General features: G+C 42.0%; 2 protein-coding genes and 1 pseudogene across 6 annotated transcripts in view; all 3 read left to right on the top strand.

Moving 5' to 3' along the window:
* Positions 1-25,288, top strand: part of LOC308314721 (large ribosomal subunit protein eL15-like) — an 89,975-nt pseudogene that overhangs the window by 43,558 nt on the left and 21,129 nt on the right. The gene's annotated exons all lie outside the window — the stretch shown is intronic.
* Positions 534-14,966, top strand: LOC308316815 (protein NLRC3-like; the record flags this gene model as incomplete). The annotated part of the gene is made up of 4 exons (XM_080765601.1): positions 534-676; positions 887-2,729; positions 8,113-8,241; positions 13,778-14,966. The coding sequence occupies exons 2-4, from the start codon at positions 970-972 to the stop codon at positions 14,964-14,966; spliced, it is 3,078 nt and encodes a 1,025-aa protein (XP_080621727.1). The 5' UTR covers positions 534-676; positions 887-969.
* LOC308312561 (uncharacterized protein) overlaps positions 24,977-25,288 on the top strand; it is a 16,736-nt gene continuing 16,424 nt past the window's right edge. For 3 of the 4 annotated variants that reach the window (XM_080759196.1, XM_080759197.1, XM_080759199.1), the window contains exon 1: positions 24,983-25,066. In XM_080759196.1, coding sequence (XP_080615322.1) covers positions 24,987-25,066 — 80 coding nt within the window. In that variant the 5' untranslated portion in view covers positions 24,983-24,986. Of the gene's footprint in view, positions 25,067-25,288 lie in introns of all 4 variants that reach the window. The other variant, XM_080759198.1, reaches the window with a different exon arrangement.

The raw sequence follows: 25,288 nt of genomic DNA, 5'->3' as shown, positions 1-25,288 counted from the left end.
ATATATATACATTAAACTCAAAGGCTTCATCCCTTTCCACTGAGAAACACGTTAGCAACATTATCAACAAACTTGCAATTTCCTTACATCATAATAAAATAAATGATGCATGAGATGTTGACACAACAACACAAAGAAGCAGGACTTACAAAGAAACACAGCCAAGTTTTAAGCACGACTATTCACAGCTTCTTGTTTACAATCTGCAACCATCAACATGTATTCTTAATCATCTTGACATAAACTCATAAAAGAATATATACTGCATCAACAATGTGCTTATATGTGTATCTGAAAATCTACAATGAAAGTAAAGCATTTTTACCATCAAGATCTCTTTAAAGAAACCCCACAAACACAGTGTAACCCTTGACCCCCAGAAAATGGCACTCTTAAAGTAACAGTGCCACCTGGTGGATTTACATAGAACTGCAGGCATATTTGCCACTGGGCTACATGTAGGTACATTATAATAAATATTGTGTTCATGTCCACAGCGTTGTGACTGAGCAGAACCCTGGACTGAAGACACCCAGTCAAACCACACCTGGACTGAAGACACCCAGTCAAACCACACCTGGACTGAAGACACCCAGTCAAACCACACCTGGACTGAAGACACCCAGTCAAACCACACCTGGACTGAAGACACCCAGTCAAACCACACCTGGACAAGGTAAAATATGCTAATACATTGGATGTTCTAACTATTGTCTCTATCAACAATTATATTCAAGTGCAAATAATGAAGCTAAACAACTTTAAACTCTGGGAAAAATTAACTGGTAGCCTATTTTGTTGTTATTTTTGGCTGTATTTCTTTCTAACAAATTGTGCCGTAAAGGTGTATATTTATAATAAAACATACATGTTCTTCTCATTTCAGATGTCCGTCTGCAGGTTGATTTGAACGATTATAAGGTCAGTTTGAAGGTCAGTTTGGACAGTCTTGATGGAGTGAAAAACCACATGACGGAAGAGTCTGGAGACTCCGTCACCAGCACCTACTCAGAGCTCTACATCTCAGCGGGACAGAGTGAAGGGGTTAATAGCCAACATGAGGTGATACAGCTTGAGAGAACTTCCAACATGAAGACCTTCCATGACGATGCAATCGACTGCTGTAAAGTCTTTAAGATCATCCTCCCTGGCAGAGAGAAACCCAGCCAAACAGTTCTGACAAATGGCATCGCTGGCATCGGAAAAACATTCTCTGCGCGCAAGTTTGCTCTGGACTGGGCAAGAGGTTTGGAGAATCAAGATATAGATCTCCTGGTTCCCTTTTCATTCCGGGAGCTGAACTTGGTCAGAGATAAGCAGTACAGTCTTCTCAACCTGATCCATGATTTCCACCCAACGTTAAAGAAGGTCACAGCAGAGCAGCTCGCTGCCTGGAAAGTTTGCTTCATCTTCGATGGCCTCGATGAAAGCAGGTCTCCGTTGGACTTCGACACAAATGAAATCATCTCTGATGTCACAGTGTCATCATCGGTGGATGCTCTGTTGACGAACCTCATCAAGAGGAATCTGCTCCCCTCGGCCCTCCTCTGGATAACCACCAGACCCGCAGCAGCCAATCGGATCCCTCCTGCATGTGTTGACATGGTGACAGAAGTGCGAGGGTTCACAGACCCCCAGAAGGAGAAGTACTTCAGGAAGAGATTCAGTGAAGAGAAGCTGGCCGACAGAGTCCTCTCACACTTGAAGACATGGAGGAGCCTCCACATCATGTGTTACATCCCACTCTTCTGTTGGATCATTGCTACCGTTCTGCTGGACATGTTGAGGACACACACCACGATAGGACAGCTGCCCAAGACCCTGACTGAGATGTGCTGCCACTTCCTGTTGGTTCAGACAAACACGAAGAAGCAGAAGTATGACGAGACTCATGAGAAGGAAAAAAGAAAAAAGAAAAGAAACAAAAAAAAGAGAGAGAATCAACAGCAGCTCACTAAGACTGACAGGGATGTTCTTCTGAAGCTGGGCAAGCTGGCGTTTCAACACCTGAAGAAAAGTAGCATCGTGTTCGACCAAGAAGACCTGGAAGAGTGTGGTCTTGATGTGAAAGACGCCGCGCTGTACTCAGGAGTGTGCACACAGATCTTCAAAACAGAGAGTGTGCTGTTCCAGAAAACGGTCTACAGCTTTGTTCATCTGGTCATCCAGGAGTTTCTGGCTGCAGTCTACCTGTTCCACTGTTTCACACAGGAGAACATGGAGGTCCTGAAGACATTCCTGGGAGATAAATACAACAGTAACAGCTCCCTCTCAGACTTCCTGGAAGCTGCTATCAAAAAATCCCTGGAGAGTAAAAATGGCCACCTGGACCTCTTAGTCCGCTTCCTTCATGGCCTCTCACTGCAGTCCAACCAGAGTCTGTTAGGAGACCTGCTGGGTCACACAGAGAACAGTCCAGAGGAGATCCAGAAAGCCATCCAGAACCTAAAGAAGATGTTAACTAAAGGTGATACCTCTCCTGACAGATGTATCAACATCTTCCACTGTCTGATGGAGATGAACGACCACTCATTACATCAGGAGATCCAACAGTTCCTGAAGTCAGAGAACAGAACAGAGAAACTGTCTGAGACCCAGTGTTCAGCTCTGGCCGTCATGCTGCAGATGTCAGAGGAGGTTCTGGAGGAGTTGGACCTGGACAAATACAACGCATCAGTGGAGGGGCGAAGGAGACTGGTCCCAGCTGTGAGGAACTGCAGAAAGGCTCGGTTAGTAGTTAACACATTGACTTGACTGCCAATCACGTCATGTTACGTCGCATCGAATCCATGGCTTGACTGCCAAGCACGCAGTATTGTGTCCTATGGTCTTTTCAGTGGATTAGTATAGATGGCGCTCTTCATCAACGTACTGTATGAATGATGCTAGGTTGCTAGGCAACAGATAAAACCAGAAATGAACCAGAAGTGAAAGTCTGCCTCCCGTCCGCCTCAATTTAAACAGAAATGTGCTTTGGATAAAAGTGATACATAAATGCACCATTTACAATGACGCAGCATTTTATACAGCCGATTCCATGTTTTCCCGATCTCAACCCTGTCTGCATGCACAGGACTGCTTCAATGTCAACCCTGTCTGCATGCACAGGACTGCTTCAATGTCAACCCTGTCTGCATGCACAGGACTGCTTCAATGTCAACCCTGTCTGCATGCACAGGACTGCTTCAATGTCAACCCTGTCTGCATGCACAGGACTGCTTCAATGTCAACCCTGTCTGCATGCACAGGACTGCTTCAATGTCTTCACAATAAAAGCATGCAGCTTTCACAAGTTGGCCCATAATTAAGACAAGGAAAAGGATTAAGAATGCTGTGGCATTCCACAGCAATCTTTTCCAAAATGTAAAACAAATATATAATATGGAATTAATTTGGTTAATGGTAATGGAGAAATTGTAAAAGTTGTAACTTTATTAATCCCAAAGTTATTCCCAATAGGAATAAAGTCTGTGGTTCTATGGCTATGGGCTGCGACAATCATTTAGAAGAAAAAAAAGGAAAATAACTAAAATAGTTCATTTTTTGGAACCATGAACTTTAGTTCAAAATGGGGGGGGGGGGTTATTCCATTACTATTCCAGGGGTTCTCAAATTATTTTCCAAAACATAATTTGCAATTCAGTTTGTATTGGGGGTGGTGGGGGGGGGGGGGGGGGGTGGCGGGGGGTCGCGAGACATGGCCAAAGCATCCCTGGGGGTCCCCGGCCAAAAAGCTTGAGAACCCCTGGTCTATTCCACAATACTGTTTATGTCTGGATAACTAGATGGGAGATGTTTTAGTTAACTTCCATGGCGGTGAACTAGGTATCATTTGTATTGATAATCTCTTATTTAATCTGCATTTACAGACTTGTTGGCTGTGAACTCCGTGAGACAGATGTTAAAGCTGTGTGTTCAGCTCTCAGCTCTAATCCTTCCCATTTGAGAGAACTGGACCTCAGTGAAAACGACCTGCGGTACTCACTAGAGGCTAGACTAGAGGAGCTGCTCTGTGCTTCACTGAAGAGCCCACACTGTAGACTGGAAGTTCTAAAGTAAGATACATTTACCACTTTTATTATGATCACTTCTGTTTTATTATGTACTGTATTATGTGAATATAATATGAATGCTGTGGTGAGAATGTATTAACCCATTTTGGGCGGGAACCCTTTTTCGTGTTAGCATTATGTTATGCTTTAGCTATTGAAAAATAGCAGATCTACAAGCTCGTAGCGCGACACTCAGCTTGAAGGTCTGCTATTTTTGAAAAATCGAAGAACGACTTCAGAAAGCTGTCGGGATGTAGAAGACATTTTCAGAATCTGATCTCAGGTCAAAATAAGATTGATGGTGAGACATGGTAGGTGAATAGGGGAAAAAAGTTGATTCATTATATTAAGACTAAGATTTTTTTGTATTACTGAAATGATATGTTTAAATATGCAAATTAGGCATTATATGCGCTGATTTGCATACATTCCGGGACGATAAATCTGAAGATCGGATAAAGCCAGGTTAAAAAGTATGGTTTCATTTTGTTGACATATTAGAGACAAAGACAATTAGGGGATTTTCGATATCTCTAATTATCACTTCATAAATCAGAAAATAGTGTCAACAGGCATAAAAAAAAAAAATTGCCATGTTTTAGGAATAAAATGTGATGTAAATCAGGCTGTGAATGAGAAATCAACGAACCCTTCTGTAAGTTCCTGCAGAATATAGTTATGAATAAGACTGGAAAGTTGTGTGTATGTGACTGTGTAGGTGTATGTGAGTGCAACTGAAGTGGAGATTCTTTGTCGCAGGTATGAGGAAAACTCATTTTGAGAAAACGGCCTTTAAAGATTTGTATTGTAAAATTCCAAAACGTTTTATTTGAAGGCACTATTATCACAAAACGAGCTGTCATTGGCTAAAATAAACTACTAAAATAAACATCTAAATCCGTATTTTGACTGTTTATTTTGCTATAGTTTGAAAGAAAACATGTTTAGGAAGCAAAATAGCACAAAATGAAATAAAATCATGATTTCACTTGCCATGTCTCGCCTTAAATGCTTGTTCCAACCCGTCACTTATGTTCTTAGTTGGCCGCTAAAAAAAATAACATCTGAGAGGTTATGATCTTCTTTTTCATAATATTGGGGGAAATCAAACTAACATTCAGTCTTCATAGTCTTTGATATCTAAATTGTTATCTTCCTGTTATTCTGTGCTGTCATGGTGTTGTCTATTCCACACTCTAAATACTAGATAACTAGATTTGTTCCAGTTAACTTCCATGACAGTGAACTATAGGTATCATTCATTTTGTTTTAATAATCTCTTATTTAATCTGCATTTACAGACTTGTTGGCTGTAATCTCAGAAGGCCAGGTGTTGAAGCTGTGTCTTCAGCTCTCAGCTCTAATCCTTCCCATTTGAGAGAACTGGACCTCAGTAAAAACGACCTGTGGGACTCAGGACTAGTGGAGCTGCTCTGTGCTTCACTGAAGAGCCCACACTGTAGACTGGAAGTTCTAAAGTAAGATACATTTACCACTTTCATTATGATCACTTCTGTTTTATTATGTACTGTATTATGTGAATATAATATGAATGCTGTGGTGAGAATGTATTAACCCATTTTGGGCGGGAATCCTTTTTGGTGTTAGCATTATGTTATGCTTTAGCTATTGAAAAAATAGCAGATCTACAAGCTCGTAGTGCGCCACCGAGTGTCGCGCTACGAGCTTGTAGGTCTGCTATTTTAGAAAAATCGAAGAACGACTGACATAGAAACATAGCTTTTTCAGAAAGCTGTCGGGATGTAGAAGACATTTTTACAATCTGATCTCAGGTCAAAATAAGCTTGATGGTGAGACATGGTAGGTGAATAGGAGAAAAAAGTTAACTAATAGCTATCACAATGAAACTTCTCCAGTTGATTAATTATATTAAGACTAAGATTTTTTTGTATTACTGAAATGATATGTTTAAATATGCAAATTAGGCATTATATGCGCTGATTTGCATACATTCCGGGACGATAAATCTGAAGATCGGATAAAGCCAGGTTAAAAAGTATGGTTTCATTTTCTTCTTTGTCTTTTGTTGACATATTAGAGACAAAGACAATTAGGGGATTTTCGATATCTCTAATTATCACTTCATAAATCAGAAAATAGTGTCAACAGGCATTAAAAAAAAAAAAAATTGCCATGTTTTAGGAATAAAATGTGATGTAAATCAGGCTGTGAATGAGAAATCAACGAACCCTTCTGTAAGTTCCTGCAGAATATAGTTATGAATAAGACTGGAAAGTTGTGTGTATGTGACTGTGTAGGTGTATGTGAGTGCAACTGAAGTGGAGATTCTTTGTCGCAGGTATGAGGAAAACTCATTTTGAGAAAACGGCCTTTAAAGATTTGTATTGTAAAATTCCAAAACGTTTTTTTTGAAGGCACTATTATCACAAAACGAGCTGTCATTGGCTAAAATAAACTACTAAAATAAACATCTAAATCCGTATTTTGACTGTTTATTTTGCTATAGTTTGAAAGAAAACATGTTTAGGAAGCAAAATAGCACAAAATTGAAAAATCATGATTTTACTTGCCATGTCTCGCCTTAAATGCTTGTTCCAACCCGTCACTTATGTTCTTAGTTGGCCGCTAAAAAAAATAACATCTGAGAGGTTATGATCTTCTTTTTCATAATATTGGGGGAAATCAAACTAACATTCAGTCTTCATAGTCTTTGATATCTAAATTGTTATCTTCCTGTTATTCTGTGCTGTCATGGTGTTGTCTATTCCACACTCTAAATACTAGATAACTAGATTTGTTCCAGTTAACTTCCATGACAGTGAACTATAGGTATCATTCATTTTGTATTGATAATCTCTTATTTAATCTGCATTTACAGACTTGTTGGCTGTAATCTCAGAAGGCCAGGTGTTGAAGCTGTGTCTTCAGCTCTCAGCTCTAATCCTTCCCATTTGAGAGAACTGGACCTCAGTAAAAACGACCTGTGGGACTCAGGACTAGTGGAGCTGCTCTGTGCTTCACTGAAGAGCCCACACTGTAGACTGGAAGTTCTAAAGTAAGATACATTTACCACTTTCATTATGATCACTTCTGTTTTATTATGTACTGTATTATGTGAATATAATATGAATGCTGAATGTATTCATAAGCTTGATGGTGAGACATGGTAGGTGAATAGGGGGAAAAAGTTAACTAATAGCTATCACAATGAAACTTCTCCAGTTGATTAATTATATTAAGACTAACATTTTTTGTATTACAAGTTTTCTGAAATGATATGTTTAAATATGCAAATTAGGCATTATATGTGCTAATTTGCATACATTCCGGGACGATAAATCTGAAGATCAGATAAAGCCAGGTTCAAAAGTATGGTTTCATTTTGTTGACATATTGGAGACAAAGACAATTATCACTTGTTTAGTATGTACTGTATTATGTTAATATAATATGAATGCTGTGGTGAGAATGTATTAATAAGCTTGATATCATGGTAACCCAAGCCTATGTGCCTGAGTAGACGTTACAATTACCCCAAACATGTTTCAAAGTGTAAATCGGCTACTTCATCATATAACAGCGTTTCTCACAACGCGTTGAGGAGTTTGTAGATCTGCTATTTTTGTCTTGCGACCCGTTATCAAGTAGTTATCAAGTTTCTTAACCCATTCTGACCTGAGATCAGATTCTAAAAATGTCTTCTACATCCTGACAGTTTTCATTCTGACCTGAGATCAGATTCTAAAAATGTCTTCTGCATCCTGACAGTTTTCATTCTGACCTGAGATCAGATTCTAAAAATGTCTTCTATGTCAGTCGCTCTTCGATTAAAAAAAAATAGCGGACCTACAAGCTCGTAGCGCGCCACTCGGTGGCGCGCTATGAGCTTGTAAATCTGTTATTTTTCAATAGCTAAAGCACGACACGATGCTAACACAAAAATGGGTTCCCGCCCAAAATGGGTTAATAATATGTCCACGACAAATCCGATATTTTATAATTATTAAAAAGCGGCGAATTAAACATTTATTAATGAATTCATTCATTTATTTATGTATGTTTTAATCTGGTGTTTCAGACTGGCTCACTGCGGCCTGTCAGAGAGATGCTGTGAAGCTCTGGCCTCAGCTGTAAGCTCTAATCCCTCCCTAAGAGAGTTGGACCTGAGCCTCAACGTGGTGAATGATTCAGTTCTGGAGAACTGCAAGTGAGTAGACTTGGGCTGTGTCCATGTTGGACAGTGAGTAGACTTGGGCTGTGTCCATGTTGGACAGTGAGTAGACTTGGGCTGTGTCCATGTTGGACAGTGAGTAGACTTGGGCTGTGTCCATGTTGGACAGTGAGTAGACTTGGGCTGTGTCCATGTTGGACAGTGAGTAGACTTGGGCTGTGTCCATGTTGGACAGTGAGTAGACTTGGGCTGTGTCCATGTTGGACAGTGAGTAGACTTGGGCTGTGTCCATGTTGGACAGTGCAGTGTTTCCCTTAACAGTGTATCTCTGACACAAAGGGCCCTATCTTGCGTCAGGGGCACTTTCTCCGTAATTTGGGGATTTAGCATTGTGTAAGAGGCGTTCCCCCATTAAATTAGCTATCTTATGAATGTCTAAATCCTTAAAACACCTCCACTACCCGTTACATTATGCATAGGTGTGGTTTGGGCGTTACGCAACTTAAACCAATCAGTGCCAGGTACCATAATCCATTATACCTGGAGTGAACCTTATGGAAGAGCAACGCGTGCTGCCTTGGAATACATTTAAATTAGATACAGAGGGTTGTTGTGTGTGTTCACATTACGGGTGGTTTGAAGACACGATTTCCGTTGTCCTAAACCTGTGTGCATGAGATAGCAAATATAGGGAAAGCGCATCAACACGCGTACAGACACACCTCCAGCCGCAAACATGTATAGTGGGTTGTGTGGCCGCAAGATAACGTTTACGCATAGTGGAAGCTCCTAAATGAGTAATTCACGTAAAGTGTTTAATGCTTGCGGGTAAGGCATGGGATACGATACAGCCCAAAGTCACAAATCATGAGAAGAACAACAACACAATGCAGTGCCTCAAAGAAACTCTAGGATAGCAGACGTAAACAAGGAACATCTGTCTAAACAACAATATATGTGCATCACGAAGGTATAAAAGGACAGTGGAGTGCTATAGGGGTTAAGGTGGAGTCTGAGGAGGTGATGAGATCCAAACTGGGCAGCAGTGACTATGTCTGGATGAGCTGCAGGGCCAAGATAATGACAGGAGAAACACTGTAGTGTCAGCTAGTGGAGACGTTGTGTTAGACAGTCAGACATTGATGCATTGTTGTTCTACTTCCTACAGAGTGAAACACTGTAGTGTCAGCTAGTGGAGACGTTGTGTTAGACAGTCAGACATTGATGCATTGTTGTTCTACTTCCTACAGAGTGAAACACTGTAGTGTCAGCTAGTGGAGACGTTGTGTTAGACAGTCAGACATTGATGCATTGTTGTTCTACTTCCTACAGAGTGAAACACTGTAGTGTCAGCTAGTGGAGACGTTGTGTTAGACAGTCAGACATTGATGCATTGTTGTTCTACTTCCTACAGAGTGAAACACTGTAGTGTCAGCTAGTGGAGACGTTGTGTTAGACAGTCAGACATTGATGCATTGTTGTTCTACTTCCTACAGAGTGAAACACTGTAGTGTCAGCTAGTGGAGACGTTGTGTTAGACAGTCAGACATTGATGCATTGTTGTTCTACTTCCTACAGAGTGAAACACTGTAGTGTCAGCTAGTGGAGACGTTGTGTTAGACAGTCAGACATTGATGCATTGTTGTTCTACTTCCTACAGAGTCAAACATGGAGGAGAAGATAGGTTTAATTCTACACTCATTTCAAAACGTGAGTATCTGTGTCTACATTAACATTTTATATACTGTTGTATACTTGGTTGATGTCGTCCTGAAAACTCTTGTGCTCTCTACTCTCTGCTCTTGGCCTGGTCCTTAACACATCAAGATGAGGTCATGTGGTCTGACAGAAACAATGGGCCTCATTCACTAACCTGGTCGTAAACAACATGTATTTTGTCTATATTGGCATAAGTTCAGTTCTGATGTGCGATGCATGAAAGGTGGTGCAGAGCCGTGATGTGTGCAGATCACAGGTGGATCTCGTTTTGGTTTGAAAGTCACAAGTGATCTCCAGTGTCGGTCATTGGCATGGTTCCACGCTCCATTTAACACCATACAAGACAACCGGAAATATAAATCACACCTGTGTGAACTGAGCAGTGCAACTATACATTTACTGTTATAGTTACTGTACTGCACTGTGCTCTGTACTGTACTGTATTGTAGTGTACTGTGCTCTGTACTGTACTGTATTGTAGTGTACTGTGCTCTGTACTGTACTGTATTGTAGTGTACTGTGCTCTGTACTGTATTGTAGTGTACTGTGCTCTGTAGAGAGACAGACAGGTACACAGTAACACAGAGAGACAGACAGGTACACAGAGAGACAGACGGGTACACAGTAACACAGAGAGACAGACAGGTACACCGAAAGACAGACACATAGAGACAGACAGATTATTGTGGGGGGTCCCCAGATGGCCAAATTGGCCAAAAATGTCAAATAGTGTAAGAAAGTGGAAAGTATTGTGAAAATAGCAGATCTACAAGCTCACAATGCCTCAAACTAAATGGAATGCCTACAATTCCAAGTGCTTGTCAATGTTGATTATTTTGGGGGGGTCCTCCGTTCAAACTGGACGTATATGATTATTTTGGGGGGTCTCCAGTTCAAATATGATTATTTTGGGGGGTCTCCAGTTCAAATATGATTATTTTGGGGGGTCTCCAGTTCAAATATGATTATTTTTGGGGTCCTCAGTTCAAATATGATTATTTTGGGGGGTCTCCAGTTCAAATATGATTATTTTTGGGGTCCTCAGTTCAAATATGATTATTTTTGGGGTCCCCAGTTGAAATAAAATCACACTGTAGAATGTCTCTGCCCAGGGGTGCAGAGACATTCTGCCCCCTGGTGGTTGGACTCTGACAGTGACGATCTTCTTTATTACATTTGAATTGTATTGAGTCTTAATTTAGTCGACTAAGACTAGACTAAGACTAAATAATGTACAAATGACTGAAATAGGACTAAATCTGTTGCCAAAATTAATACTGCAGTGAGTTTGTAGATCTGTGTGTGTGTGTGTGTGTGTGTGTGTGTGTGTGTGTGTGTGTGTGTGTGTGTGTGTGTGTGTGTGTGTGTGTGTGTGTGTGTGTGTGTGTGTGTGTGTGTGTGTGTGTGTGTGTGTGTGTGTGTGCGCGTGTGCATGTGCGTCTGCGTGTGCATGTGCATGTCAGTGAATGATGTATTTAATGTTTACTGTGTTGTTTTCTCATCAGATTTCCAGCGTCTCACACTGGACTCAAACTCAGCACACTGTGACCTCTCTCTGTCTGAGGACAACAGGAAGGTCACAGGGGGGTCAGGGGGTCAGCGTCCTCCTGATCACCCAGACAGGTTTGATGGCCATAGACAAGTTCTGAGTTCACAGAGTGTGACTGGACGCTGTTCCTGGGAGGTAGAGTGCAGTGGAGTGGTTCGTATAGCAGTGGCTGACGGAACAATCAGCAGGAAAGGAGATGATGCTGACTGTGGGTTTGGATGGAATGATAAGTCCTGGAGTCTGGACTGTGATGGTGATGAGCTTTATGGTTCCAGTTACTATGTCATTCACAACGGACAGGTGACTTACCTCCCCGTCGGACCCTCTGAAGGCTCCAACAGTACAACAGTATCAGTGTATGTGGACCGTCCCGCTGGGACTCTGTCCTTCTACACAGTGTGCTCTGACTCACTGAGACACCTGTACACCTTCCAGACCAGGTCCACTGGACCTCTCTATGCTGGGTTCTGGCTAGGCTCCTCCTCCTCCTCAGCGTGTCTGTGTGAGCAGTAAGTATAATTGACACACACACATTTAATTCCAGACCACGTCCACACACACACACACACGTAACACACACACACACACACACACACACACACACACACACGCACACGCACACGCACACGCACACACACACACACACACACACACACACGCGTACGTAACACACACACACACACACACACACACACACACCTCTCTATGCTGGGTTCTGGTTCTGGTCCTCCCTCTGCTCCTCCTCAGCGTGTCTGTGTGAGCAGTAAGTATAATGGACACACACCTATTTTAGTCATTTGTACATTATTTAGTCTTAGTCTAGTCTTAGTCTACTAAATTAAGACTCAATACAATTAAAATGTAATACAGAAGATCGTCACTGTTGGGTGAAGTGTTAGGGTCCAACCACCAGGGGGCAGAATGTCTTAAAGTCTCCACCAGGGGGCAGAATGTCTTAAATTCTCCACAGTGTGATTTAATTTCAACTGAGGACCCCCAAAATAATCATGTTTGAATGTATGCTATCATACGCACTTACTTTAATAACAACGCTATTGGATGTACAGAGCACGAGCTGGAACAACATATTATTTTCAGATGGGGGTCGGCGGCCAATTACATATAATTGTTGGGGTCCTTGACATGAAATATTGAGCACCACTGATACAGAAACATAATTTATAGGTATTTCAGAAAACTGTCAGAATTTAGAAGACATTTTATACATTTCGACATCAGGCCTAAATGGGTTAATTTTCTTTAACAAGTTACAAGAGAATGGAGCTTTCCGGGCCGTTTGAATCATTATAATTCATCCTCCAATGTTAATCTACAGATTAATGAGAACCTTTGTGAACCTGTACATATTTATTAATGAATTTAATTGAGGAAACCCAAATAATCATATTTGAATTGAGGAACCCCGAAATAATCATATTTTAACTGGGGACCCCCAAAATAATCATATTTGAACTGGGGACCCCCAAAATAGTCATATTTTAATTGAGGACCCCCAAAGTAATCATAATATGACCCCCCCCCCCCCCACACACACACACACACACACACAGCATTATGTCACTCAAAGTTAACATTGGAATCTATAATTTTATTGTGTGTGTGTGTGTGTGTGTGTGTGTGTGTGTGTGTGTGTGTGTGTGTGTGTGTGTGTCTGTGTCTGTGTGTGTGTGTGTGTGTGTGTGTGTGTGTGTGTGTGTGTGTGTGTGTGTGTGTGTGTGTGTGTGTGTGTGTGTGTGTGTGTCTCTCTAGACCCTCTAGACTCCATCATTCCAACATGGACACAGAACCCTCTAGACTCCATCATTCCAACATGGACACAGAACCCTCTAGACTCCATCATTCCAACATGGACACAGAACCCTCTAGACTCCATCATTCCAACATGGACACAGAACCCTCTAGACCCCATCATTCCAACATGGACACAGAACCCTCTAGACTCCATCATTCCAACATGGACACAGAACCCTCTAGACTCCATCATTCCAACATGGACACAGAACCCTCTAGACTCCATCATTCCAACATGGACACAGAACCCTCTAGACTCCATCATTCCAACATGGACACAGAACCCTCTAGACTCCATCATTCCAACATGGACACAGTGAGGACAGAACCCTCTAGACTCCATCATTCCAACATGGACACAGTGAAGACAGAACCCTCTAGACTCCATCATTCCAACATGGACACAGTGAGGACAGAACCCTCTAGACTCCATCATTCCAACATGGACACAGTGAGTACAGAACCCTCTAGACTCCATCAGACTCCATCCAGAGCAAAGCGCTCCCGCAGTGTAAACGATGTCACACTACTACTGGACAATACACAGACATTTACACCCGACATCGTTCTTGTGGAAAACAAGGAACGCTACAGGTTCCACTGCACCCACGCTGGACTGTTCCAATGCAGCGTGACCGGCCTGGGGTTGAAGATGGAGACAGAGGGAGAGGTGACTTACGGGACAGTCCCGTGGCACCGGGGCCTTCTGTCCCAGCTGAGCAAGAGGCCCGCAGGACCACTGTTTGACATCAAAGGTCCTCAGGGGTCCGTGTGTCAGTTGCAATTTCCACACTGTGAGATCCTCTCCACGGGTGGAGGCAAGTCCTTGTCTGTTGTCCACGTGGTGGATGATGACGGCGTTGAGCTGATCAAACCCCGTGTGGTCACAGAAACTCATGTTATCATAGATGTAACCGGGTTGTCTTTATTTGGTCTCATCATGGAAATGCTGTTCGGGCCCAGGCCTATCCGGGCACTGGTGTCACTGTTTTATATGCCACCGATTGAGCATGATGATGACCCCATGTCAACGCTGAATGTACTGCTGCTACCCAGCAATGTGGTGCTGAGTGACGTGAAGAAGGAAAGGAAGGAGATGCACGGAGAAGAGAGTTACATCGAAAAGCCTCCCTGCGTACTAATCCCAAAGAAGACATATACCCTCTCCACCTCGCATCGGGATGATGCCGTCGTCATTGAACCACACAGAGCAGGCTTTGAAGTCGACGAATCGTGCTATCACAATTACATCACCACGTTTCAAGTGACTTTAAAGAAAAGGATGAAGATGGTCGAGCTGCTTCTAAGGGACTGCGACACCTCTGTCTGTGCGTGGGAAAGCTGCGTTGACTTTTCAGCTCCTGCTGTGAGAAAACAACAGAGCCAACGCGTTCAGCGCACAGCGAGTCTCGCGGCAGAAGACAGACTGTATTCCGTGCGGAATAGCTTCATCGACAGCATTTCGGACGCCAGTCTCAACGTTCTCCTGGACAGACTCTTTGCCATGGAGGTGTTAACCGAAGCTGAGCGGGAGGCGGCCGCTGGGGAGCAGAGGAGAAATGACAAGGCACGTATTGTCATCGACACAGTGAGGCACAAAGGACCTGATGTGAGTTCTATAATGATAGTGCTTCTCTGTGATCTGGACAAGTGCCTCTCTAAACATCTTGGGTTGATGTAGAACTGGACTGCTCCTTAACCCGGCCTAGAACACTGAACACTGGACTGCTCCTTAACCCGGCCTAGAACACTGAACACTGGACTGCTCCTTAACCCGGCCTAGAACACTGAACACTGAACACTGGACTGCTCCTTAACCCGGCCTAGAACACTGAACACTGGACTGGTCCTTAACCCGGCCTAGAACACTGAACACGGGTGAATTTCATCCGGACAGTTATATTTTTGTCATTTTCTTAATGTTCCTGATGTCTGAGGTGGGCGGGTCTTTCAGTACCTTCATGATGCTCAGTGACATCATAATGTTGCTGATGTATGTATCTACTGACCAGCAGAGAATGGTCTACTGACCACATCTACTGACCAGCAGAGTCTACTGACGTCTACTGACCAGCAGAGAATGGTCTACTGACCAGCAGAGAATGGTCTATTGACCAGCAGAGAATGGTCTACTGACCAGCAGAGAATGGTCTACTGACCAGCAGAGAATGGTCTACTGACCAGCAGAGAATGGTCTACTGACCAGCAGAGAATGGTCTACTGACCAGCAGAGAATGGTCTACTGACCAGCAGAGAGGTCTATAACTGACCAGCAGAGAGGTCTATAACTGACCAGCAGAGAGGTCTACTGACCAGAAGAGAATGGTCTACTGACCACCAGAGAATGGTCTACTGACCACCAGAGAGGTCTACTGACCAGCAGAGAATGGTCTACTGACCAGCAGAGAATGGTCTACTGACCACCAGAGAATGGTCTACTGACCACCAGAGAATGGTCTACTGACCAGCAGAGAATGGTCTACTGACCAGCAGAGAGGTCTACTGACCAGCAGAGAGGTCTACTGACCAGCAGAGAGGTCTACTGACCAGCAGAGAATGGTCTACTGACCAGCAGAGAATGGTCTACTGACCAGCAGAGAGGTCTACTGACCAGCAGAGAGGTCTACTGACCAGCAGAGAGGTCTACTGACCAGCAGAGAATGGTCTACTGACCAGCAGAGAGGTCTACAGCAGACCCTTAAGGTTGGAGAGCCCTGCTGTACTGTATGTAGGCTATTGTAGGACTGACAGTACAGTACAGCATCCTTTACTGTGATACATGATACATGTACTTGATTTGTACACTTTGTAAGGTTGTAGTAAATGTACAGATGCTATATGTGACGTTAAAATAAAGTTTTAGATCTATTATGAGAGAAGGTGTTCGGAGATAATTAAGTGGGTTGCTGTCTGTCTGTCTGTCTGTCTGTCTGTCTGTCTGTCTGTCTGTCTGTCTGAATAAATCATTAACATGGAGAAACGTGAAACACATCTTGATGACATCATCAGATGTTAATGATTCTTCAGAATGAGGGGACTTTTGTATCATTTCCACTCAACAGCTCTGAGGTATATTAACCCATTCTGACCTGAGATCAGATTCTAGAAATGTCTTCTACATCCTGACAGTTTTCCATTCTGACCTGAGATCAGATTCTAGAAATGTCTTCTACATCCTGACAGTTTTCCAATCTGACCTGGTTCTAAAAATGTCTTCTATGTCAGTCGCTCTTCGATTTAAAAAAAATAGCAGACCTACAAGCTCGTAGCTATGAGCTTGTAGATCTGCTGTTTTTCAATAGCTAAAGCACGACATGATGCTAACACCAAAATGGGTTCCCGTTCAGAATGGGTTAATGAGTAAAATGTTGAAAATGAGTGGTATTGCCCTTTAAACCCCACACAGCATTGGTATTCTGGGGACAACCAGAACTGCTCCTAGACACCCTAGCGGATCTAGGCATCGGTGGAACGGCACTAAAGTGGTTCTCCTCCTACCTCACCGACCGGACCACTAGGTTTCCTGGAATGGTCTGTTATCATCCCCCCGAACCCTTCGATTTCATTCGATTGAATGAAAAGTGGTGAAGTGGTCCTTTAATGGAGCACAATATATCAGGGTCTGCAACCTTTTTGACACAAAGTGCCATGTTTTAATTTTCTGGATATCGTCAGTGTGCCAAATCAACATACAGTTTAATTATGACATCATGATATATTTCCAAGAGATTTTGACTGTCCATAAACATAACCTTTATTGTATTTAATGTTTTTCTGGGCAGTGAAATGATCATTATATTCAGAGCAATAAGCTACTTATCTCCCAGACTCTCCCCAGTCAGTCAGAAAACAGTTTGAATGAATGTCCAGGCAGGACATAATTTCATTCTCTCATACATCTCTGCTAGTGTGCTGATTACCCTCCACACTCACTCCTCTCTGCTCATAACTCCAAATGAAAAATATACATTTTTCAGGAAATTAAGAAAAACATTTATTTTTTAAAAACAAAGCAATATACTGCCTCGTCAAAGTTGGTGTTGTAACTTTATATATTGTCAGTTACTTCCATGAGAAGGAGAGAGGTGGTGGAGTTAGTTGCTTTAGCAGACAGTTTCAGGGTCCAATGGAGTTAAGAGGTTTTGTCCAAAGCACTTTTTACCACTTTCCATTGGTTCAATATTTTCAAAACAACACACAGACGTAAAGGGTGTTCAATAGCACTGATTTTAGACATAGCAGATCTACAAGCTCAAAACGTGATTTTTATTTTATACTTCAAAAGTATATATTTTTTTATTTAATTTAAAATGCATTTAGTTAAACTGTATTAACTCAAATGCATACATTGGACAAAAAAGAAGACAATACAATTTATTAATACTAGTCATTAAGCTACTGAAATATAGACAATATAGTAATTAAAGTTGGTCGTGATGTTTGGAATCAATAACAGCTAAATATATCAATATTTGGATATTATTAACCGTGATAGGGCCGCATCAAGTGAAGGTGCACGGGCCGCATGTGGGCCCCGGGCCACCAGTTGCCCACCACCACGCACTGATTGTTCCACAGCAGCACACCTGTGTGTGTGTGTGTGTGTGTTTACACTTGTTGTCTCAGTCAGTCTGTCAACACAAAGAAATGGCGTTTAATTTCACACTTTAAAGAACCAAAATAAGTATGCATGACGTCATGGCTGTCATGTCGACAAAGTGGATCTGTTTTTAAAGAATAATACGAACAGCGGAGCTGAAAAACACGGAGATAATTCCTTCAGTCAGAGCAGCTCCCTGAGTCCCTGCGTCACAACATCACAGGTAAAACACTTACTGATGACTCTATAGCTCTGCTCCATAGCTCTAATGGTCCTGAAAGCTCTGCTCCATAGCTCTAATGCTATGATGACTCTAGCGGTGCTTCTGCTGTTTGTTGTTTATTCCTGTTTTTATGTTTAAATCAACTGTTTTGTTTTGTGGCCGCCGTGCCGTGTGCTGCCACTATCCGCCACCAGAGGGCGCCAACGCAGCTTTGACAGGGATATGATGACGTACAGCAAACAAGACGTTATGATCATGATCTGTTGTAGAAAGAAAGAAAGAAATGTAATGACATACCATTATTACCATTTGGAAATATAGAAAACAGTAACAGTGTTAAATAGCTCTATATTTTGACAGTAATCATTGCTATAGAGTGTGTTTAGTAACAGTGTTAAATAGCTCTATATTGTGACAGTAATCATTGCTATAGAGTGAGTTCAGTAACAGTGTTAAATAGCTCTATATTGTGACAGTAATCATTGCATGAGTGTGTTCAGTAACAGTGTTAAATAGCTCTATATTGTGACAGTAATCATTGCTATAGAGTGTGTTCAGTAACAGTGTTAAATAGCTCTATATTGTGACAGTAATCATTGCTATAGAGTGTGTTCAGTAACAGTGTTAAATAGCTCTATATTGTGACAGTAATCATTGCTATAGAGTGTGTTCAGTAACAGTGTTAAATAGCTCTATATTGTGACAGTAATCATTGCTATAGAGTGTGTTCAGTAACAGTGTTAAATAGCTCTATATTGTGACAGTAATCATTGCTATAGAGTGTGTTCAGTAACAGTGTTAAATAGCTCTATATTGTGACAGTAATCCGGTCAATATCAAATTGCGGGAGTTTTGAAGTCCGAGGGATGTAACTTGTATGTACTTTTAGTAAAATAAAAAAAACTAATGCTATTTATGATCATTATGATCCTGTCTTTACAAATACTATACTTATTTATACAAATTTTATCATTAATTAATACAAAAATGGCTGGATATCACTAAAATGTCAACTAAGTTACTGTCCGAATGTAATAACAACCATCTTCTAATTAGTTAAACAGCAATAAAATTAGCTTAATCAAAAATTGTTTTGATAATTTTATTTTTATACGGCTAAGATAATCATTTCATATATAATGTTTTTGGCAATATATCAACTATTATGGAAAATAACACATTTTATCCGTGTCCGAGAAGTCACTGTCAACTAAGTTACCCATTACAAAAGCACCTCTCAAGGGGGTGTGTCATTTCTAAATCACATGACCTGCTACACATGATGTCATTAACTACTGATGAACAGACTGGCATGGCTCCAATGTATGTTCTTTCTCCTCTTTCTTCAATATTTAACATGAAGTAGTGTGTGAGTCATGTGTGGAATTATCGCATGTCAACAGTGTTACTACAATATTGTTATAAATAACTTTTAATTTCAACTTTTTTCAAACGTGGATCTAATATTTAGAAGAATCTTTCTGTAAAAATGCCATGTGGTGTTTGGTGATAGGCAGCCATGTTGATTTTAGACCAGAAAACAGCAAATATGTCAACTATGTTACTGTCAACTATGTTACCCTTGTATAGGTAACTTAGTGGACTAAGAGTAACATAGTTGACACTCATGTCATGTTCTTATAGTTTTCAGCAGTTAATTTACTATTCTAACTGTACAGTAAATAAAAACACTGTTTTAAATATATATATTTTTTTTAATTTTTATCCCACGATTTTGTAACCCAGTTTTTCTTTTCACCCAGTGCCAATTATCTAAGTAATCCTGGGCGCTACACTTCCTCTGCCAACCTGGGGGGGCAGCGGACTGACCTCATGCCTCCTTCTATGCATGAGGAGTCCAAGCTGCTTCTTTTCACCTGACAGAGGGGAATTTCCCCGGCCGGACGTAGCGCGTGGAAGGGACACGTTATTCCGACCAGTTCCTTTCCCCTCCATCAGGCGCCCCGGCTGGCCAGGGGGAGGTAGTTTTAGAGACCAGGATTACGGCATGTTTTTGTGAGGGTATCTACCCTAGGGGACACGGGGAGAACATGCAAACTCCACACAGAAAGGCCCTGTTTTAAATATTAAATAAATAAATATAATAAAAGACAAACATGTTTTTCGGGAAAATGTCACGATTATCACCTGCAGAGAAGCAGCGTTGTTAATTTGTCCCCGGCGAGATGCCGACCCTGCAAAAAGGGAGGCATACCCAGGATGCAGACATGCCTCTATAGTAGAGTGTGCCCTCAGACCCTCTGGGGGCTATATTTCGCTCTATGGCTCCATAATCCATTTTGAAAGTCTTACCTTTGATATGGGTTTTCCCTTAACCATGCCACAAATAACTTATCACCCTTCCTGAAGGGAGCAGTTCTGTCCGCATACAGTTTAAATGCCCTAACCGGGTAGATTCAGTCTCCTGTCCTCCACCGAGGAGAACAAAGGCGGATGGAACGCCACTAGGTCGACTGGAGCACTCACAGAGGGGAAATTATTAGGCACGAAAACCAGGTTCGGCCTAACAGACACCCTGAGTTCCCACTAAATCTCATGCAGCTCGGGCTGACCAAGAGTGCATGCATGTCACTAGCACGCTTTGCAGTTGTCAGGGCAACCAATAGAGCGGAAGAAACTTCAGGTCCTGCACCTTCTCCAGCGGCTCAAAGGAATGATGTGATAGGGCATCCAGTACCAGAGTCAGATCCCAGGACGGGACCAGAGATCTGGAAACCGCACAGGCACGCTTGACGCCTCTCTTGAACTGTCGAACCAGCAGGTGTTCTCCCACCATCTTGCTTTATGCCGACGTGGTATGCCGAAATGGCTGCCAAGTTGACCTTAACGGAGGCCTTCCAGGCCTCTATCCAGGATCTCCTGCAGGAAGGTCAGAATGTGCACCACCGAGGCCTGGAACGGGACCACCCGATGAGGTCTAGCCGAGCACCAACGTTCAAACATGTTCCAAGCGATGCTGTACTGTTGTCTATAGTCGCCAGGGCCCTGGCGCCTAGAATCATCGCGACGACATTCGGGGGCAGGCCCTCTGCGTTCAGGTTTGACCCCTCACGGGCCAGACCCAGAGGCCCAGGTCCTGTGGATGTGGGTGGAAGATCTTGCGCCCTGCCTGCGTGAGCAGGTCCCTCCATAGGAGGAGCCACCAAGGCTGGTCGTAAAGGAGGGGAAATATTTCTTGCCTCCAGGCTGGAGTCCTCACACTGGCCAGAACGGGAGGAATCAGGTCCAATTGTGAATGCGTAGAGCAGACCCTTGGGCCAGTGCCTGTTCCATGGCATCCAGGCCTAGGGTTGGTGATCCTGCCAGGGAGATAAAGGAGTCAACACTTCTTGTTTTTCTCTGAGGCTAACAGGTCCACCTCGGGTGCCCGAACCTGTCCCATATCTGGGCCGCCACCTCTGCAAAGGACCAGTTGTGGTAACGGAATGCACACCAGTCCCTGTATTCAGGAGTCCCGGACGTGACAGGCCGTGAGTGACAAGAGGTGCTTGTCGCACCACGTCAACAGCCTGTGTGCCAAACATGTGCAGGCTTAGAGACTTCAGTCCCCCTTTCCTGTTGATGTAGCACATGGTCGTAGTGTTCTCGATTCTTACCAGAACATGGCAAACTTGTATGAATGGTTTGAAAAGCTTAGGGAAAGAAAGTTGATGTGGGCAAGCCTCAGGGCTCCGTCCTACACACCCCTGGTCATCCTGTCACTGTGGGTGGGCCCCCACCCTGTCAGGCTGGTGACTTTCCTGGCTAGGGCCAATCCCAGGGGGACGCCCTCCATGAGGAATCATCTGTCTACAAGTGTGTAGTCTGCAGTCACTGTCCCTCGATGTGAAAGCATAGAATGAAAGTCATCTATAGTGGTAAGCTAAGAGTGTTTTTTTAGTGGTGCAACCACTCCTATAGACAGCTATGTGTGTATCTGGCTGTGTCCGTCCCTGGCTGGCTGGCTAGCTGTCTGTGTCCGTCTGAGCACGAAAACTTCCGGGGACCCCCCCGGGGACCCCCCCACGGAGTTGCACCACTCACTTCACACAGCGTTTTCTTTTTGCAGGTTAGGAGCACATTTTACAATGTCTGTAAAATCTGTGTTAATAAACTGGCAAGTGTTCCATGTTAACTATCTGTATTTGTTTGTCAATATATCAAATGGTCTTAATTCAATACACTAAGAGGTGGAATATGCAGTTTGCTAACATACAATAATAATCATGAATTCATTTTATTCATGATTAGGTTATTTGATAAATAAATCATTATACTTTTTCATGTCCAGTCAACTCTGTTACTTTAGTCAACTATGTTACCATGCTGTCAACTAAGTTACCATTAGGTTTTTAAAGAAAACATATATATAGTTGTTCCATAAACTCCAAGTAAATAACTTAGCAACTTAGTAGCAGTGAAATATGTAGCTCAGTATAATTTTTTCAATAAAATTATCATGAATTTCAGGAGTTTTAGGAGAAAACATCTGGACCGGTAACAGCATTCTGTGAAATTAGGAGGTTTAATGCAAAAAAAACACATTTCCTTTAATAATTGGAGATTATAATTGAAAATGAAGGTAAACGGACGCATATTCTTCCAAGAACAATGATTCTTTTTAAAATCTGACATTTATCCATATACAGACAATTACAGTTTTTGTCCGTAACATAGTTGACCAAAAATGAGTTACCATCTCTGTTTTTTGATTAAATATCTAAAATCAGAACATGCCTGAGCTTGGCAATTACTGAAAACATAATCTCTAAGGAATACTCTGTAAGATAAAATAATAATATATTAGAAAAGAATAACTTTTTTTCCAGAAAATTTTAAACTCAAAAAGTCCCGCAATTTGATATTGAGATCTCACACTTTACATGGGTATATTTATTTACCTTCGTATCATAATTATAATCCTCGGTAGGCGAACACGGATCCTCGTACATACCAGCCGTGTTACCATTCGGCTAAAGAGCCAGATCTAATAGGTAGATGTGTACAGCCACCCACTATAGCCTACATTGAAGGTGTAGTGTGCTGTAAATAGCGGGTCTACAAACCCACAGCGCGTCTCTGATGCAGCTCGTTGTGGGCTTGTAGCTCTGACGATAGCGCCCCTGGTGTTTAGTCTACCAACTTTGTGTAATGTAAATGTCCGTGTGTTTTTTATTAGTAATTGAATATTAGGACCACAATGGAAACACTGTTATCCTTTAGACCAAAGTCTCACTTTAAATCTGTGCTATATATTCTTTTCATCTAATAAACTAAAAATAGCGAAATAACGAATTAACTATCTAATTTAAAATAATCTATTCATTAACATAATTTAATAATATTTACTTTCGCCCGGTACATTTATGAACCGTCGTATAACGGTGCAGAGCGCCGAAAATAGATCTACAAGCCCACAGGGCGTCGAGGACGCAACGCAACAATCACACTGCTTTAAACTGGGCTGTGATGCAAAATGTATTGAAAGTGGGTATTAACGCCATCTGGCGGTAACTTTAGTAATGTGCGTTGTAAAATGAAAGCGTCGAAATTCTGCCGTTAAACGCTGCATTTCCGCTTACTCTTCAAAATAAAAAGCGTCAAAATTCTGTCGTCAAACGCTGCATTTCCGCTTTTTCTCCAAATTAAAACGTGGAAGTTTGCGTTAGCTTTAGCTATTGTTAGTTTTATTTGCTCTTCATTCATATTAATACGTGTTGCATGTTTTAATGTTGTTCTAAAAGACAGAAGATTATAACACAAACTGTCGATTAAATAAAAAATGTTTTACAACAAATACAGTCTTGTTTTTTTTTATTCTTTTTGACATACAATCTGACAAGCTAGCTAGCTAGCTAGATAGGTGGCTAGCGGATGTAAACACGCCACGGTCACATTATGAAATAGAGACTTCCGGTCTGTTACACTCAAATCGGCGGCCCAGTGAATTCTGTAACCCTCAAGAGGTTGCGGTTTTCAAGCTGCGGTCCTGTGGTTAATATACATTTAGATGAATTCATGGTTGATGAGTGCCGAGAATAAGGATAGAAATAACAATAATATTAACAATAGTAAATGTTTATGAGATTTAAATACGTTCTAAAACATAATTATTTATTTTATATAATTGTATAACAATAATATAAGTTTGTGGTCCGTCTTTTTGATTGATTGATTGAAATATTTATTAACAGTTTGCAGAATTACAGTACATTTTAAGCACAAACTCAATACAAAGACTGTTGACTGTGAGTGGACGACACCATGAAGCATTGCACTTGTTTACAACAGGGTCTAGTTACTATAGGTGCAATTAACGACTTTAGGATAATGTTCCCATTTAATGGGGACACCTAAGGATCAACAGCTAATTTAAATCAGTACAACCTTTTAGGACAAGTACTCTAGTTACTAGTATGAGTCATTTAAAAATACTTCATTTTCTTTTTAAATAAAGACGTTTATCTTATTCTGAAGGAACCCGGAAACCTTCAGCTAGCTCCTAACCAGGAAGTAAAGCGTAAAACTTAAATCTGCTGAAATAACTAATGGAAGGGAGCGTCGTAACAAGAGGCTGCACATCCGGTCAGTACCGGATACGGACACCAGCCCGTGAGTGGTGCATGTGTGTGTGCGGCGAAAGGACCGGATGCGGTAGGCGGGTTCTAGAAAGGATGTGAGCACCGAGCAGCCAATAGGAACCCAGCATTTACACAGCTTATCTCCGGGTGCGTTCGGTTCTTTCACACTGAGCAGAACTGCCCATACTAACTAACAGGCGCTGCGCTCCCGGACGCTCCCGGCGCTCATTGCCGAACGCTCCCTCTGGGATTGTCAATAAAGGTTTGTATGACAAAACAAGTGACGTCACAGGTGTCATGGCGGCCGACAGTTGGAGTTGGTTTTATGCTCTAGCTTTTGGAGTTTCTCTGTTGAAATGTCTGTTTCTGAACGCATAGTGAGTCTAATATTATTATTATAATGTTTCATGTTTATAAATAGTTGTTGTTTATAATAGTCTTTATATACAGAAAGGCAAGGAAAATGGCTTCTTGGTTAGAGTTGGTGACAATGTTATCACACGTAAAGATTAAATTACCTACCTAGGTTCCATCCTGGAGGCTAATCTTTCCGGTGATAAAATCGCCACCAACGTAATCAAAAAAGTCAACCAAAGAAC

The sequence above is a fragment of the Protomyctophum bolini genome (assembly GCF_963924005.1).
Source record: "Protomyctophum bolini genome assembly, chromosome: 1".
In the NCBI taxonomy this organism is placed as follows: domain Eukaryota; kingdom Metazoa; phylum Chordata; class Actinopteri; order Myctophiformes; family Myctophidae; genus Protomyctophum; species Protomyctophum bolini.
Note: the sequence above shows the minus strand (reverse complement) of the source record. Positions and strands in the feature narration are given on the sequence as shown.